Source organism: Heterodontus francisci, chromosome 38 (assembly GCF_036365525.1).
Source record: "Heterodontus francisci isolate sHetFra1 chromosome 38, sHetFra1.hap1, whole genome shotgun sequence".
NCBI classification, from domain to species: Eukaryota; Metazoa; Chordata; class Chondrichthyes; order Heterodontiformes; family Heterodontidae; genus Heterodontus; species Heterodontus francisci.
This window is the reverse complement of record NC_090408.1, coordinates 41,272,726-41,285,279: the sequence shown is the minus strand read 5'-3', so window position 1 is coordinate 41,285,279 and position 12,554 is coordinate 41,272,726. Positions and strand designations below refer to the sequence as shown.

General features: G+C 44.2%; 1 protein-coding gene across 2 annotated transcripts in view; it reads right to left on the bottom strand.

Moving 5' to 3' along the window:
* The window catches only part of LOC137352565 (A disintegrin and metalloproteinase with thrombospondin motifs 7-like), a 190,888-nt gene that overhangs the window by 166,735 nt on the left and 11,599 nt on the right, over positions 1-12,554 (bottom strand). For both annotated transcript variants that reach the window (XM_068018208.1, XM_068018209.1), the window contains exon 3: positions 7,983-8,190. In XM_068018208.1, the coding sequence (XP_067874309.1) occupies positions 7,983-8,190 (208 nt within the window). The remainder of the gene's footprint in view (positions 1-7,982; positions 8,191-12,554) is intronic.

Below are 12,554 nucleotides of genomic sequence, written 5' to 3'. Positions count from 1 at the left end.
TCGGTGCTCATGTGTTTGTTGGCTCTGCCCATGCCTAAGCTCATGTGCTGCTGAAACCCTCACCCATATCATTGTTCCCTTCAGCCTCAACAATTCCAGTGCTGTCTTGGCCAGCCTCCCACCTTGCACACTCTGCAAACCTGACTGCGTATCCTAATTTGCACAAAGTCCCGTTCCCCTGTGCACGCTGACCTACATTGGCTCCTTGTCGGACAACGCCTCGATTTTAAAATGCTTATCCTTGATTTCAAATCCCTCCATGGCTTCATCCCCCTTATCTCTGTAACCACCTGCAGCCCTACAACCCTCTGAGATCTCTGTTCTCCTCCAATTCTGGCCTCTTGCACATCCCCGATTTTAATCGCTCTGTAATGAAAAGCTTCTTATGTTGTCTGATGCAACATAAATGAGATACGTGGAGTTGAGTTGAGTGAAGATCTCAAACAGGTTTATTCAACAGCTAAACTATTATACAGGCCAAAGCTAACTATTTACAGGACCTGCCTCTTGGTGTTACAGTTAAAGTGAGTCTGGCTGGCAGTCACATGAGTGTGTCCCGGTACTTGGCTCATTAGCATAGTAAGATCTTAAAGGTACAAAGGCAATCACACAACATTCTCCACCATTGGCTGCCATGCCTTCAGCTGCCTGGACCCCAAGCTCTGGAATTCCCTGCCTAAACTTCTCCACCTCTATACCTCTCGCCTTCTTTGAGATGCTCCTTAAAACCTACCTCTTTGATCAAGCTCTTGGTCACCTGTCCTAATATCTCCTTATGTGGCTCGGTGTCAAAGTTTTGTTTTGATAACACTCCTGTGAAGAAACTTGAGATGATTTACTGCATTAAAAGTGCTTTATAAATGCAAGTTATTGTTGTTGTAAATACACAGGAGAGTCCATCATCCTCAGTTATGGAGGAGATCCTCCTGGTGGATAATGGAAATTGGCGGATAAGCGAGGGTCCCCAAAAATCCGCTGTTGCGTGTATGGTGTAGTGATATTCTCGGCAAGAGAATGGATCCAGCCATTTATGAAGAAAAACCACACCTGCTAAAATGAGACATATTAATTTCGCCATATGGAACATTAATTTTGAACTGTTACTGGTTGGAATAACTTGTTTAAAAAGAACACAACAGTGGCTGAAAACATGGCTGCATATTTGCATTCTAAAAGACAGTTGCATGAAGAAGACAATGGGAGTGTCTCCCTGATTCACTTAACCAGATGAATGTGTAAGAACCAGCATTCCTCTGCTCCACCGCCCACCCACCACCACCACCCCCCTCCCCCAGCCCCCGAGAATGTCTGGTAAGCTTGAAGGAATGTACAAAATCTCACAGAGGGAGCCATTTCACGCAGGGAACTAGTCACATGACTAACCTGCTGACCCATTTTTTTTTTTAAAATTGTGCCTGGCTCAGAACAGTGTGGGAAGAGACTACAAATGAACTTGAGGGAGCGAGCACCTATCTCTCTGTCTCTCTCTCTCTCTCTCTCTCACGCAAAGTTCCAGGAACCCACGCAAGTAATTAAGCCTCAAGACAGAAGACCAGTGAAACAAGTTTGAAAGTGTGCACTGGGCCCCAATGAGAACGGCAAGACTTAACTTCAATCAAAGACTTTACATTGAATCCAAAACCAGTAATTGAACTCCAGCTATTGCTTCAAATCTTTCCCCTTTGATTCTTTCTCCTTTTCTCTCTCTATTTGCATGTGTGTTTATCGCGTATGCATGCTTGTGTGGTCGTGTCGTGTATTTTTAGTAGTTTTAACTGAATTAGAGTTTTAAGGTTAATAAACTTATACCTTTTTTGTTTAAATCTAAAAAAACCTGTCTGGTTGATTTCTTTGCCTTTACAATTAGAGAGCTGTGAGCAAGGACTCACTGAGGGGTAGCTTAAGATATGGTGTTTTAAAAATTAAGCCCTGGTACGGCCAAACCAGAAAAAGGCTGAGAGGGAAGCCCTAGACCCAATCCCACCTGGTTGCAACACATTATACAAACAATAAAAGCAACAATAGGTAGTTTTGCTCATCAAGAAAAGGAAAACGAAACACAAACAGGCAAGACAATATCCTTGTCTCACAAAACGCCTGGCTGTAAATCCAGAGTTACACTGAATTTACAGCACAGAAACAGGCCATTCGGCCCAATTGGTCCATGCTGGTGTTTATGCACCACATGTGCAGCCTCCCCAACCTATTTCATCTCACTCTATCAGGGAAGGCAGATAGTTACACTGTGTGCTCCAAGTCCATTACCCTTGGCATTAATAGGGTTAAGAAATGATGAGGGATCTGGAGCTCTATTCCGGGGTGTAGCCCTATCCATGGAAAATTGTAACAGCTGTTAGTTGATGAACTTATTCCAACTTCAGTCTTTGTATCTCCTGCAAGAATAATGTGCTATTTGGAGCAAAATATCTGAAATCCAAATCGAAATTCAATGTGCAGATTGCTGCACTGTTGTCTGTCAGAGACTGGTGCTTTTTATTTAAAGAAAAGCATTTATATTTTACAAAGGCTCCACTGTTTGCCCTTGCATGTCGTCTTGCACAGTTAAAGAAAGAACAAGTCTCCACCTCCTGAAATCCCTAAGTTGTGTATATGTTAGAGGAGATTCAGATTTATTTCTTCAACTGACTTTTTTTACTAAAATTACTGAATTGAAAAAGGTCTATAAAATAATTAAAGTGCTGGATAGCATTCCGATTGATAGATTATTACAATTTAACAGATTGGGGAGGACCAGGGGACATTAGGTTAAACTATGGATGAGTAGGAATAAGATATTGGGAGGTTCTTCTCCTCCCAGAGAGTAGTGATTCTCTGTAATGTGTTGCCAGCTGGTGTGATGGGTGCTGACTGTTTGCCTTCCAGAGAGAGCTCGACTGGTTCCTGACTGGGGCAGAGATCACATCACATAGAAGGTCAGTGTCTCTATAGATAACACTTGGTCCATGTGTTCTCCTGGATTCTGATCTCCCAAGGGGGTCAGGGAGGAATTTTCCAGAGGATTTTTTCCCTTCCTGGCCTTGTTTTTTTCTGCCTTCCCAGTAGATTACATTTTTGCAGTGAGTGTGCGGGGGAGGATGTGTTTAGTCTTGATCCTCCAGCCCTTCATGAGATCAAGACAATCCAAAAACACTTTTCAGGTAATGAAGGACTTTTGACGGGTAGTCACTGTTGTAATGTAGGAAACACGGCAACCAATTTGTGCACAGCAAGATCCCACAGAGAGCAATGACATACATGACTATATCATCTGTTTCAGTGATGTTGGTTGACGGATAAATCCCCTGCTCCTCTTCAGATTAGTGCCATAGGATCTTTTACATCCACCTAAGAGGTGGTGGACTGAGCCTCAGTCTACATCTCATCCAAAAAATGGCACCCAATACTGCACTGAGTATGTCAGCCTGGATTTCATGCTCGTGTCTCTGGAGTGGGACTTGAGCTAACAACCTCCAGCTCAGAGGTAAGAGCGTTACCCACTGAGCCATGGCTCCCCTCAGTTCGCCTGCCAATGGAAATAGGGTCATTGAGTGAATTTACTCTCTCTCTCTCTCAACTCCAGGCAGTGGGTATATGAGCTGGAGGGGAGTACAAACAGGTGAGTTGAACACTCGAGTTTATTATTTGACTTCACCTCGTGCCAAAATAATCAAAAGTCATTGTAATCCGATTTATCAACATCTCTGTGAAGAACTGTTTTCTGTTATTAACTTCCCTTCTTATCTAAGTGGCAGCACGCAGGGTCAGAACACAGCTGCTTGTATCTCCATGTACGCTACAGGGTGGGAGAGTGTTGAGTGGGCACGCATGCCACAGATTCTCGATTTTACATAGTCATTGTGTTTGTCGTTCACTCTCCCACTGAGTGTAGCAGGGAGGAGGCAGCATATTCACTAAAAATTCAAGAGGAAAGATTGGAAACGCATTCTCTAATCCAAACTATCAGCAGAAAATGGAGGGCATCCCAGCACATAACCTAGTATTTACTCTGCTGCCCGTGTCCTAACTTGTACCAAGTCTCATTCACTCATCACCATCTGTGCTCACTGACTGACATTGCCTCCCGGTCCACCAATGCCTCAAATTTAAGATTCTTGTTTCCAAATCCCTCCACCGCCTCACCCCCCTCCCTATCTCTCTAACCTCCTCCAGCCCTACAATCCTCTGAGATCTCTGCGCTCCGCCAATTCAGGCCTCTTGTGCATCCCTGACTACCTTTGCTCTGCCATTGGTGGCCAACAACAACAACAACCAATCACATTTATAATAGCACCTTAATGAGGTAAAACACCCTAAGATTCACAAATGTTGACACCAAACCACATAAGGAGATACTAGGAGAGATAAACAAAGAGGTAGGTTGTAAGGAGAGAGAAATAGAGAGGTGGAGGGGTTTCGGGGGGGCCCAGGCAGCTGAAGGCAAGGCCGCCAATGGTAGACCGATGAAAATAGGGGATCCGCAAGAGGCCAGAATTGGAGGTCAGCTGCCAAGGACCTAAGCTCTGGAATTTCGTCCCTAAACTTCTCCACTTCTCTATCTCTCTCTCCTCTTTGAAAAACATTTAGTCACCTGTCCTGATGTCTCCTTCTTTGGCCTGATGTCAATCTTCTGTTTGATAACGCTCTGAGAAGTGGAGGTTTTACGACATTCAAGGTTCTATATAAATGCAAGTAGCTGTTCCAGCAGTCTCAGCAACGTTATATTAAAATACATTTTGTTCCTCTCCAATTTGCTTCCCTCCAATCTAGAAAGTGTGGAGCTCCCCCGCCAGGGTACAGTTACCGAGGTAACAGCTGTCCTCCGATAGATCACCCAAGTAGTCAATAGTCAAATATAAGTCTGCCCTCAATAACGGCTACTACGCAGCAACAAGACGCTGGGAGCTTAGCTGATTTTCCCCTTCTTAAACCAACTCCTGAATTCCCGAATGAATTTATTAGTGACTACCTTATATTTATGGTCGCTAGTTTTGAACTCCCATCTTCTCTGTGTCTACATCTGAGGACAGTAGGTTTATGTTTGAATTGCTCTAGCAATGAGCCAGCACAGGCCTGATGGGTTGAATGCCTCCTTCTGTCTTGTAAACCTGTGTGGCTCTATTAAAACATGCCGGCCAGAGGTTTGGTTTGTACACAGCAGTGTATTGGCTGTGGCTACCTGCTCCGTGAAGTGGTCTGTCACCCCTCTGGAGGCACATGCACAGTCTCATTGAGCATGAGAACGTGGCAGGGTTATATCAATGCAACAGTAGGTAGTGACATTGACGAGGAGGTTGAGGCAGAATCCGCTGAATGATGGTCAAATACAATGAATGAAGCTGCTCACCTTTTTTCAGTTTTTTAAATGCAATTTTGACAATACTTACTGGAATACTTTGCTCAGTTTTGGGCACTGGACCTCAGGAAGGATATATCAGCTTTGGAGAAGGTGCAGGGCAGATTCACCAGAGTGATTCCTGGGTTAATTTACAAGGAGATGTTGGATAGAATAGGCTTGTATTCCCTTGAGTACAGAAGATTAAGGGGTGATTTAATTGAGGTGTTTAAGATGATTAAAGGATTTGGTAGGGTAGATAGAGGGAAACGATTTCCTCTGGTGGCCGAGTCCAGAACAAGGGGGCATAACTTTAAAATTAGAGCCAAGCCATTCAGGGATGATGTCAGGAAGCACTTCTTCACACAAAGGGTAGTGGAAATCTGGAACTCTATCCCTCAAAAAGTAGTTGAGGCTGGGCGGGGGTGGGGGTCAATTGAAAATGTCAAAACTGAAATTGATAATACCCTTGGCTAGCAAATATTTAAGAGTCAAGGAACCAGGGCGGTTTGATAGAGTTAAGATACTGATCAGCCACGAATGCTGGGACAGGCTTGAGGTACTGAATGGCCTACTCTTGTTCCTATGTACTTAACTGAATTACAAAAAGATAGGTATGACTTATATGAAGGAGGAGACTGTAAAACTATTTATATAGTAAATAGTATTTTAATCAGGTTGAAATGAGACTTGCTGCCTCCATTCACTAAAGCTTGGCTCATTCTTACTAAATATGTTAATATTAGTGCAAAGTTTACTTGGAGTTCAATGAAAGAATGTAGAGAATTAAATACAGAGGCAAGTGCTGGCATGCAAGGGAAAAGGGTATACAACACAAGAAGGTAACAGAAAGAAAATGCAATTTTCACATCCTGACATGTTGAATGAAGTTGAGAGTTAGAGAAACAGGAACAGACGGTTAGAGGGAGAGGGTCAGAGGGAGAGGGTCAGAGGGAGAGGGTCGGATGGAGAGGGTCGGATGGACAGGGTTGGATGGAGAGGGTCAGAGGGAGAGGGTCTGAGGGAGAGGGTCGGGGGGAGAGGGTCGGATGGAGAGGGTCAGAGGGAGAGGGTCTGAGGGAACGGAGCTGTAATCCTCAGGATAGATATAATATTCTAATAATACGCCCATTTTTCAGCCTCTGGTATCAAAACCTTTCTCAACACTGTGTTAACTCAATGGGTCAAAACCCTGGAACTCCCTCCCTAACAGCACTGTGGGTATACCTGTACCACAAGGACTGTAGCGGTTTAAGGAAGCAGCTCACCACCACCTTCTCAAGGGCAGTTCGGGATGAGCAATAAATGTTGGCCTGGCCAGCGACACTCACATCCCATGAACGAATAAAAAAAGACAAAGAATAAGAATTGCTAGACAAAGAAAGACCAAAGTCCATCTAATTTGTCTTCGACTATCCTGATACAATCATAATGGAGTTGTTGACTAATCACAGTGATCAATCTCTATCAATTAGTTTACAACAGGCCCAGAGATGAGTGGTGGAGAGTTTTGGGAACAAGTGATTAAACCCATTGGGCATATACCCAAAGTACAACAGCTGCTTTTAGGTTAGGGGCAGTTTTGAAAGTCTGTGTTGCCAGTGGGGAGCTCCACTTTTTGGCAATGTCATGCTCCCATACTGCCGGGAAGTCCTGGTGAGCAAGACTACAGCACTCAGAAAATGTGCCCCATAATATACCTTCCCTTCGCTCCAGTCTGCAGGGAGGCAATTCCACAGGCCTCAGTTCCCCCTTAATACAGCCTTTGTTTTCTGGTCTCCAAGTTAGCCCCATCGGAGACCAGTTCAGAAGGCAAGCTCGGGACATTACATTGTCATAACTGTAGGCACAGGATTTAAGCATGAGCCAGTCCTGTATTGCCAATGATTCTAGTTTGCCTCATGGAGGACTTCAGTTATGTGGAGAAGCTAGAGTTGCTCTCCTTAGAGCAACGAAGGTTAAGGCAGGATTTAATGGAGATATTAAAAATCATGACCAGTTTTGATTGAATAAATAAGAAGAAACTGTTTCGAGTGAAAGGAGGACCAGTAAACAGAGGAGACAGATTTAAAGTAATTGGCAAAAGAACCAGAGGGGAGATGAGGAGAAATTTCTTTTACACGGAACGCGCTGCCTGAAAGGGCGGTGGAAGCAGATTCAGTAGTAACTTACAAAAGGGAATTGGATAAATACTTGAAGGGGAGAAAACTTGCAGGGCTATGGGGAAAGTGGAGGGGAGTAGGACTAATTGGATAGCTCTATCAAAGAGTTGGCACAGGCATGATGGGCTGAGTGGTCTCCTTCTGTACAATTCTCTGACGTAATTGTGCTGAGGTGCGGAATCAGCACATTTAGCAGGACAATATGGGCAGCTGCCCTGATGGCAGATCGAGCAAACCATGAAAAGGTGGATCTTCACTGCTGTTGGAATTATGATTTATATTTAGGAGTGCAGCTGAGAGCAGGAATCCGTGTGTTTGACATCAGCTGCAGCCTTGTTACATAAGAGTACCTAATGGGAACAGACAACAACTGCATTCTCAATGTCCAACCCTCACACTGGATATTTTTGTCTCAAGTTTGACAGAGATATGAGTAACTCCTCCCGCTGCAGAAACGCGAAGAACTCATACAGCATAAGTGGGCTTACCCAACACACCACACCTTCTACTCTCTTCAGGGCTCTTGTTCTTCGTACTCTCCATCAATTCATCCAGCCAGTGGGGGTCCTGCATTCCCTCCATATCTGGAGCATGTCGTTTGTAAATGATATGGGGCTGTGCCGTGTCTTCTTCCCAGGGATGTCCCTCCAAAGGTTCAATGAAGTAATCTTCATCCGACAATCGGAATACACCTTTCTGAAAGCGCAAATTAAGAGTTTCACTTCAGGTCTTCTCTTTATGAGTCATCTTCTCACAGAGCTGGGCAATATAATGAATGGCTTACTTTAAAGTGCAGTGACTGTTTATGTAAATAATACACAGAAAGATCCTACAAACAGCAATGACCATTTAATCTTTTTTTGTGTGTTGGTTGAGGAAGGGAGAGATGGTCAATGGGACATCAAGAGATTTTAGTGACACACACAGTAGAAATGTACTTTAGTTGTTGTGCTACTTTGATATTCACACTAAGTTCAAATCGCTCACCACCCCTGTGCTCGCTGACCTACATTGGCTCCCAATCCAGCAATGCCTCAATTTTAAAATTCTCATCCTTGTTTTCAACTCCCTCCATGGCCTCTCCTCTCCTGATCTCTGTAACTTCCTCCAGCCCCAAAATCCTCCAAGATATGTGACCTCTTGAGCATCCCTGATTTTTATCACTTCACAATGTCTTCAGCTGCCTGGGTCCTAAACTCTGGAATTCCCTCCCTAAACCCCTCTCCAGCTCTCTTTCTTCCTTTAAGACACTTCCTAAAACCAGCTCTTTGACCACATTTTCGGTTACTGTCCTAATACCTCCTTAGGTAGCTTGGTGTTGAGGTTTGTTTTTGATTGACTGCAGGGTTAAGATCAGGCTTTGCTAGCTATTTTCCGCAAGCTGGAAGGAATTTATATTACCTGGTTAATAATCACACCTCAAGGCAAGGCAACGGACACTTGTTGGTCTGGAATTCCTTGGGATGTGTGCTCTGATTGTTGCCATTGTACCTATGAGGGAACTCAGACAGGTTGCCTGAATTGATGGGGAATGTTTGTTTATGATTGAGTCTCTGACTCATTTCAGTTGAAACACAAGCTGGTTTTAACATGGTAATAATGTCAGTTGAACTCGGAGATATTGGGATGTACTTGTTTTGAGGTATCTTTGATGGTTAGATAGGTAAAGCATTGTGTTCGAAAGGCCTGATATTTCACATGAGGGAAAAACATCCTAAGGAACTAAATGAACAATGGTTTGCCATCCAATATAATTAAGGGAAATTCAAGTTTTATGTTCAAATGAACCTTGTTTCAGTACACCTTCAAAGTATTTGGAATGGCTGTGGCCGAGTTTAGTTGAGAAGTCAGTCTCCGGGCAACAGGGGATCAGGGTATGTCTGACTCCAGGCTTCTGTTTCGCCATGTAAGAAGTGAACATAGGAAAAGAAAATGGAGGCACTGGACAGGTTGCAAAAAAAGATTTGCACTTTGTTAACGGAACTGGGAGGTTGTAGCTATCAGGAAAAATTTAACAGGCTGGAGTTCTTTTCTCAAGAAAAGAGAAAGCTGAGAGGTGACATAATAGAGGTCTTTAAGATTATTAAAGGGTTCGATAGGGTAGAGTCATAGAGAGATACAGTACTGAAACAGGCCCTTTGGCCCACTGAGTCTGTGCTGACAATGAACCACCCATTTATACTAAACCTACATTAATCCCATATCCCCTACCACATCCCCACCTTCCCTCAATTCTCCTACCATCTACCTACACTAGGGGCAATTTACAATGGCCAGTTTACAAATCAACCTAAAAGGCTTTGGCAGGAAACCACAGCACCCAGCAGAAACACCACACAGTCACAGGGAGAACTTGCAAACACCACACAGGCAGTACCCAGAACCGAACCCAGGTTGCTGGAGCTGTGAGGCTGTGGTGACTAAACTGGGCACCGGATTAATGTCTCAACAAAATGACGGCATCTCCGACGGCGCAGACCTCCCTCAGTCATGACCTGCTGACAGTGCGGCACTCCCTCAGTACTGACCCTCCAACACTGCGGCACTCCCTCACCTTCTCCCCTGCCCCGAGGGCTCACCCTCCCTGCCACCTGCCGGTACACGGGGAAAGAAGAGGACAGGTGGGGAGGCTGTTTTTTTTTCTTTTTTTTTAGGAAGCTGAGTCAGTGGGTAGGTTGTCTTCTTTGATGTGGTCCACACTTATTCACCCCATTTTCAGAGCAACAGGTTCATCAAGCCCAGTGTGATGGAGGTTTCCGCTCTCTGTTCCAAACATCCTGTGGAAATGTTCTCCCACCGGACCATTGGCAGAAATTCTGGAGGGGTGGGGAGGCTGTGCTGCACATGGTGATTGGCGGCTAGCTTTTTGACCATGGTGTGCATCACAGTTTGATCTTGTCCAGATGTGATGCCTCCCATGGTCGAATGTCAAGCCGCCCATTTCCAGTCCTATTTGGGAAGGAGGGTAATAATGAAGATACGTTATCTGATTGTTTTTAACCCCAGTGGAGAGGTGGGTATCAATGCCTGTCCTTGCCCCCTTTCACAGCGGTAGCCGTCAGTCGACATCGGGGGACAATGGCACATGTCGCAGTACTCCCCCTTCCCCCAGTGTGGTCCTGCGGGTTGCCCATCAGCTCATCCTCTTTGTAGTCTCCTCCAGCCCCTATAACCCTCTGAGATCTCTGCACTCCTCCAATTCTGGCCTCTTGATCATCCCCCGATTCCCATTGCTCCATCTTTGGCAGCTGTGCCTTCAGCTGCCTGAGCTCTAAGCTCTGGAATTCCCTCCCTTAACCTCTCCGCCTCTCTCTCTCTCTCTCTCTCCTCCTTTAAGACCTTTCTTAAAACCGACCTCTTTGACCAAGCTTGTTTTTTTTAAATATTAATTATGTTAAGGCAAAAACAAGAAATGCTGGAATCACTCAGCAGGTCTGGCAGCATCTGTGGAAATAGAAGCAGAGTTAACGTTTCGGGTCAGTGACCCTTCTTCGGAAGAAGGGTCACTGACCCGAAACGCTAACTCTGCTTCTCTTTCCACAGATGCTGCCAGACCTGCTGAGTGATTCCAGCATTTCTTGTTTTTGTTTCAGATTTCCAGCATCCGCAGTATTTTGCTTTTAATTAAAGTAAGGCGTTGTTTTATGCTGTTTGTTTGACCATTCAATGTTAAATCATCATCCATGCCTTTATTACTTCTAGACTCAACTATTCCAACACTTTCCTGGCCAACCTCCCACCTTGCACACTCTGTACATTTGAGTTCACCCAAAACTCAGCTGCCCCATCATAACTCACACCGAGTCCATTCAACCAACATCACTAAAACAGATTATCTGCTCATTATCTCATTGCTGTTTGTGGGAGCTTGCTGTGTGTAAATTGGCTGTCGTCTTTCCTACATTACAACAGTGACTGCACTTCAAAAGTGCTTAATTTGCTGTAAAGCGTTTTGGGAAGTCCTGAGGTCATGAAAAGCACTATATAAATGCACGTTTTTTTTTCTTTTTAACCTGGCAAGTGGTTTAATGGACAGTTTCACTTTAACTGATTCTCAACACTATTTGCTATTGTCAATTTGTACTGTGAATCAAGTCACATCCAATTACTGCTTGTTGGATTCACAAGGAAGAGGGTAAGTGTCAGCCTGACTTATACTGTAAACACAAGGCAAGCTTTATTGGCTCCAAAGCCACATTTTACTGAGCTGGAGCCAGTTCAACAATGTTCCAAGATTTCTGTTGGAGCCATAATTGGATCAGTAACTGCAGCTTGTGGAAGATTCAGACGAGAGTAAGTTCCGAACTGAATTCTGTGCATGTTACAATAATGCTGAGCAAGATCATCCTCATTCCTCCTGATTAGTACAATGAAGAAATCAGCAACTGTTTCAATCATAATTGCATAAAAGTTAACAAAACAAAGTTACAAATCTGAAATAAAATTAGAAAGCTCAGGAAATGCAGTCAATCTGTCAGCATCTGAGAAAGAAAAAGAATCAAGGTGGGAATCGTTCATTGAAGGTTAAACGCGCAGCAGGAGCCCCTTTACAGGATAGACTCAAATAAAGAGAGCAGGGAAGAGCAGAAAAGCAGGTCAAGAGTGAAAGAGAAGCTATTTCTCACAGGATCTTAAAGAAAGTACTTGCATTTATATAGCCCCTTTCATGACCTCAGGATGTCCCAAAGCACTTAGCCATTGAAATAATTCTGCAGTTTGGTCATTGTTGTAATGCAGGAACCACTTTATGCACAGCAAGATCCCACTGGCAGGAATGTAATAAAGACCAGATAATTTTTTTTTAGCAATGTTGGTTTAGGGTTAAAATATTGGCCAGTACACTGGGGAAAACACCCCTGCTCATCTTTCAAGTAGTGCCATGGATCTTTTGCACCCACCTGAGAGGGCAGACAGTGCCTTGGTTTAACATCTCATCCAAAAAGCAGCACTCCCTTGGTATTGCATTGGGAGTGTCAGCCTGGATTATGGGTTCAAGTCCCTGGAATGGGAATTAAACCCAAAACCTTCTGACTAACAGATGTGACTGCTATCCACTGAAA